This window comes from Sinocyclocheilus rhinocerous, unplaced genomic scaffold (genome assembly GCF_001515625.1).
Source record: "Sinocyclocheilus rhinocerous isolate Xijiao unplaced genomic scaffold, SAMN03320098_v1.1 scaffold2017, whole genome shotgun sequence".
Taxonomy (NCBI): domain Eukaryota; kingdom Metazoa; phylum Chordata; class Actinopteri; order Cypriniformes; family Cyprinidae; genus Sinocyclocheilus; species Sinocyclocheilus rhinocerous.
In genome coordinates, this window is record NW_015655609.1 from 166,810 (window position 1) to 172,464 (window position 5,655).

Sequence of the window (5,655 nt, forward strand, 5' to 3'; positions counted from 1 at the left end):
ATTTAATATCAGAAAAAAAAAAAAAATTTCCCTGCCTCGGATGGCAGATACATAAACAGCCAAAGGTCCGGTTCCTTTCCCAGTGCCTCTGTGTTACTATCAAAAACTATTCCATTAAAATAAATAAATACCCCACAAATCAATTTCATAATCAATAATTTATGCCAAAAATGAGAATGAATATCACACTTCCATAACATCTCTGAAAACTTCATAAAGCAGTTAAAAACTGAAACAATACATTAGTAAACCGAGAAATTCAAGATCCTGGCGTTTCACACTGAGAAGTGACTAAAGATCATGGTACACAATCAAAAACAAAATAATGATGGCTTGAACAAAACCACAGCATGAGAGGTACTCGGCTAGTAGTCCAATAGATGTTAATCAATACCTGAACCAATGCTAAAATCCATTCATTATTTGAAAGTTATTCCTCTGTCCACTAATCTTCCTTACATGCGGTGGGTGTTTATAGGACTGTCATATATAAAGATTAGATGGATTTAACTTTAAATCTCTTTAAAAAAAAATCACATTCTAGAGGACATTTAAAGATTCAAAATAAACAACATTTACGCATCTGTTGAGAAAAAAAGTATCTTCATGAATCAAGTAGCAGTGGATTCAGTCAGAGAATACTGTGGTGACACATTCTGGAACTGAATAAGGTTTACCGGAAGAGAAAACACAAGCTTGACTGACTCTATATTCAAAATAGGCACACAATTAACAGCACAATGTTCTACAGAGCAACAATATTCCACTTTTGCCCTGATTTATAGTACAGTAGTACAAGGCATACATCCTTTGAACACATATCTCTGAACAAAAAGCAAACTCTTTGGACACGACTTCTCAAGATGGCTTGTGTCTCATCCCAAAGGCACAGAATACCCTACAGATACAAAATATTTAAGGCTCATTTCTACACTGACATAAAAAATGTCTTCTCATGTACACCACTATACAAAGGCTTTCCTGATCAACAATTTTCCTATTATACAAATAATTCAAATGAAAAATACTGTTTTAAGGAATGTAAATATACGTATGATACACTATAGAATATGTACAACCAAACACATTCATGTGACAAAACAAAAATGTAAACCGTATGAAAACACAAAGTGCTTTCTTCTTCAGAACAAAAGGCAATTATTTATGTTGTACAGTTATAAATGATAAATACATTAATCTCACTTAATCGGTGCAGGTACACAAATGTGACCGATACAAACCAGAGATGCTAGTTATATTAGTGGCACGCCAATAGATTGTTAAATTAGTAGCTTCGATTCCCAGTGCAGTGTGTTGCAAATACAACATGTATCTGAAATTACTCTCATTTCAAGCAGTAGGTCTCACTAAAACAAATGTATAGAATTATTCAATATTACGTCACAGATGTAAACATTCGCTAAACAGCTGTTGATGTATATACTGCCCTGCAAAAAAACAACAACAAAAAACGCAGGAACTTTTTTGACTGATTTTCCGGTTTTTAAACACCAAATCTAGTCGCATTTGAACTATGATATTGGTCATGCCTTTTTTTGCCTTTGCATGGAAGTATAATGCCATAAATGCTAGACAGCAGTGCAACATTGATTGTGTTCAAAGCTGCATTGGTTTAAATCAAAACTCAGCATCAAGAGGGTTTCAGTGGGTCTCCTGTGATCAAGTGCCATTTATCTGTTATCTTTGGCAAAAGTGTGCATCATCCAGTTCACCTTGGTCTTCCAGCTCTCTCTTAGAGCTTCATTAAATTTCACTTTAAAGTTCTTCAGTGCTTCCTCCTCAGATTTCCCCAGTGCCAAAGAGTCCTGTGAGAAAAAGAACAATCCGTCATGATGGAGGTGGAATGTCACCACTGAACATATTCTATATCCACCCGGTTATGACATTCATTATTCCTCTAATGAATGACTCTTAAAGGAATAGTTCACCCAAAGATGAAAATGTGCTTACTTTTGTAATTTTGATGTAGATGAGTTTGTTTCTTCATCATGACAAATTTAGAATTACATCACTTGCTCACCAATGGATCCTCTGCAGTGGATGGGTGCCGTCAGAATAAGAGTCCAGACAGCTGATAAAAACATCACAATAATCCACAAGTAATCCACACTTCCTTCAATTAAAATCTTGTGAAGCGAAAAACTGTGTGTTTGTAAGAAACAAATTCTTCATTTAGGGGTTTTAACTTTAAACCGTTGCTGCTGGCCAAAATACATGTCCATAATCCATAATAACGCTTCCTCCAGTGAAAAATCCCATCCACTGTTGTCCTCTCACATCAAAATCCACCAACATATTTGTTTAGAACTGTTTTGGACTATTTACATGGTACTTGTGCTTGATCTATGCATACTGTATTTCTCTCCTGATTCAGACGAGACAATATTATGAATAGGGGACTATTTTGGAGTATTTTAGCTAGAAGTTAAAAACATTTTGATGAATTTGTTTCTTACAAACACAGCTTTTCACTTCACAAGACATTAAATGATGGTCTGAAGTCGTGTGGATTACCAGCTGTTTTTATGTTTTTATCAGCTGTCTGGACTCTTATCCTGACGGCACCCATTCATTGCAGAGGATCCTTTGGTGAGCAAGTGATGTAATGCTAAATTTCTCTAAATCTGTTTAGATGAAGAAAACTTTCAGCAAATATTCATTTTTGGGTGAACCATACTTTTAAAGGGACAGTTCACCTAAAAATTTAAATTATGTAATCATTTACTAAATTAACATTCATGTTATTGCATGAATTGCTGTCTTCTGTAGAACATAAATATTTTTTAAGAATGTCTCTCTTTTTTTCCTCCATACTATATTTCAAATTATCTTTTTTTGTGTGTGTTACACAAAAAAAGAAAGTTATAGAGGTTTGACAATTATGATGACAATCTTTGGGTGAACTCTATAATGAAAAATTATAGGTAACATTGTTTTAGCCTTGTTCTAAAAACAAATCTGATACATAACAGTGTCTTTAGATGTCATCCATTTAGATTTGATATTTCATACAAAGCACTAGAGAAACTGCAAATATCACCCATCTCATGGGTAATAAATAATACCTGTCTGTGCAATTCTTACCTTGAGATATTGGATGTCTTTGGAAGAACTGAGCTCAGGGAGTCCTGCAGCTTTCATCAAGGCAAAAAGATTCACAAAAAGAGTCCCATTCCTGCAAAGGATTTTGTAGGCTTGTTCGCAGCACTCACGAAACCTGGCGAAGTTAAGAACACATGCACTCTTTCCTTATTCAACCATGAATTTTGCATATTCTCTTTCCCAACAAAAACCTTCCATTTATTAGCAGGTTACATATAAATGTAGTCTGGTTATAAGCAGTCAGCAGTTTCCATACATTACAGAGGAATGTAAAAAATGCTTTCTGTCGGAAAGCATAGAAACTAAGGTGCTTCTTTTTGTGCTGACACTTTTACACAGGTGTTGAACTTTTGATAAATGCAGCTGATAAAAATGGAAGTAAACTACAGAAAAAGACTAGTTTAGAATGGTTATAGTTTAGAACAATTATTCTATAGTTCAGAATATGGCAACTGGCTTTGTGTTTGCGTTAAAGTTGAGAATTAAGCCATGAATTGAAAAACAGATGTACTGACCGTTCAAATTTCTCGCTGTTGTTGGTCCGTCCCTCCTGAATTACATGGACAAAGTCGTATGTCAGAATGAAAGGCACACGTTCTCTGTTGATCCCGAATTTGCTCTTGAAGTTCCCCAAAAAGTGCCCGAAATCTATATGGAATAACTGCAAACAATACAGAGAAAATCTCAATCATACCTTAAATTATTTACAAAATTCAAACTTAAAAGACAATTCTAAAATTCACATTTACATTTATTCATTTGGCAGACGATTTTATCCAAAGCGACTTACAGTTGAGGAATACGCGAGTATGTGAAATAGGATAAGTGCAACCCATTCTCATATGGATGGCTGGTGCCATCTTGTGATACAATTTATGATTACACAGCACTGCTGGTGCACTGAGTTCACTCTCACCTGACCCGTTTCCCTGATCATTATATTGTCACTGTGACGGTCCCCTATTCCCAGAACATATGTGGCTACACAGTAGCCTGCGCAGGAGAGGGTGAATTCCTCAATGGCTTGATCCAGTTTATCCCTGAAAAAAAAAGAAAATATTTAAATTCATAACCCATTGCCATTTCTACTATCTTGCTGTTTGCTAAATCATTAGCACACACATTTACTGTTTTTGTGCATACATACGTATAATGTATATTATAGATAGATAGATAGATAGATCGATAGATAGATCGATAGATAGAAATAATGCAGTAAATTTAAATAAATGAATAATAAAACATGCAAGAAAAAAAATTCAATATATATTGGCAAATTGGGCAAAAAATTACATCTTAGATACATCTTACATATCTTAGACACAGATACAGTAAACTGTAAAATAATGCGCTTCCTTGTGTATCCCCTCATTTCTTAAAGACCAAAATGCAACTTGAAACCATTAGACAACATCATCCAATCTGCAAGCAATGGACAGGACATATTACGAGTGTCCCATACTCTGTTATTCCTTACGATATAGCATAACATTTACAGCAAATGGACAACCAGCATACAGAACTGGATACGTCCACAGGGGGCATATATCCATTTCAGACAAGACATCAATGTCTTCATTTTACTGCACTCTAGTTTCAAGAGTATAAACAGAATACTTGAGGAAAAATCATGCATGCATCATAGTGAGTAGCTGTTTTTTTTTTTTGGTTAGCCACATACGCTTAACCAAAAGTAGTTTTGTAAGTTGCCTAAATGCTAAAACATCACACAGAAATGATGTTAAGACCAGTCATGTCCGCAAGTACACTGTGAATAAGTGCTGATGCTGAAGGTTAGTTTGACCCCAAAAAGACCCCAACACTCAGACTTCTCTAAACCACTGCATTTCAGAAAAGGTCATTTTCCCCCCCATTCTGACAGGATCGACAACTTGCAAAAGGAGACTGTTACACAATGCAACACACATTGTGGTTTCATCTTAGGGCTCAGCTTTTATACTTAGCTGTTATCACAAAAAACAATATGCACATGAAGCCACTTTGGCAGAAAACACCTGCCAAGAACAAATGAAATCGTAAACGCAGCATAACATGGGGTAAATTTATCTCCACTGCTGCAACTTCTGCAACCAAAGTGCATTTGATGTTACACTATAGTTTCATATAAACCAAAAGGTCAAATGAGCCAAGAGAGTTTTAACCCTGTGAGTGAGGTTTGAAAGTAGAAAACGCATTGCATGTCTCATGCAAAATCCTCAAAGATGCTAAATTTGTCGGCTACGTTACGCTCGCTTGCAGCGTTCACACCACACGGGCTGTGGCGCGGTGTAAGGTTAGAGAGTGTGCTGCTCACCCTGGGTTTTTGGATTTAAGCCAGTTGAGAAGAGCGTCCTTGTTGAAGGCAGCGGTGGCTGCACTGTTGCTGTTGTTTCTCTGGATGTTGGCGATAGTGTCTGAGTTTTTCACCACCTCAATAAGACCCGTTTTATTTCCAGTTGACAGGCATCCGTAGGGCAGCATTCTGGGATCCAACAAATAAACATAATTCAGAAATTACTAATAATTTTATTT

At 36.0% G+C, this 5,655-nt stretch overlaps 1 protein-coding gene across 2 annotated transcripts in view; it reads right to left on the reverse strand.

The window, feature by feature from the left end:
- Positions 1–394: 394 nt before the first annotated feature.
- LOC107718809 (phosphatidylinositol 4,5-bisphosphate 3-kinase catalytic subunit delta isoform-like) overlaps positions 395–5,655 on the reverse strand; it is a 21,318-nt gene continuing 16,057 nt past the window's right edge. For both annotated transcript variants that reach the window (XM_016526034.1, XM_016526033.1), the window contains 5 exons: positions 5,438–5,605; positions 4,040–4,163; positions 3,639–3,784; positions 3,106–3,238; positions 395–1,826 (listed from right to left, as the gene is read on the reverse strand). In XM_016526034.1, the coding sequence (XP_016381520.1) occupies positions 1,692–1,826; positions 3,106–3,238; positions 3,639–3,784; positions 4,040–4,163; positions 5,438–5,605 (706 nt within the window). In that variant the 3' untranslated portion in view covers positions 395–1,691. The remainder of the gene's footprint in view (positions 1,827–3,105; positions 3,239–3,638; positions 3,785–4,039; positions 4,164–5,437; positions 5,606–5,655) is intronic.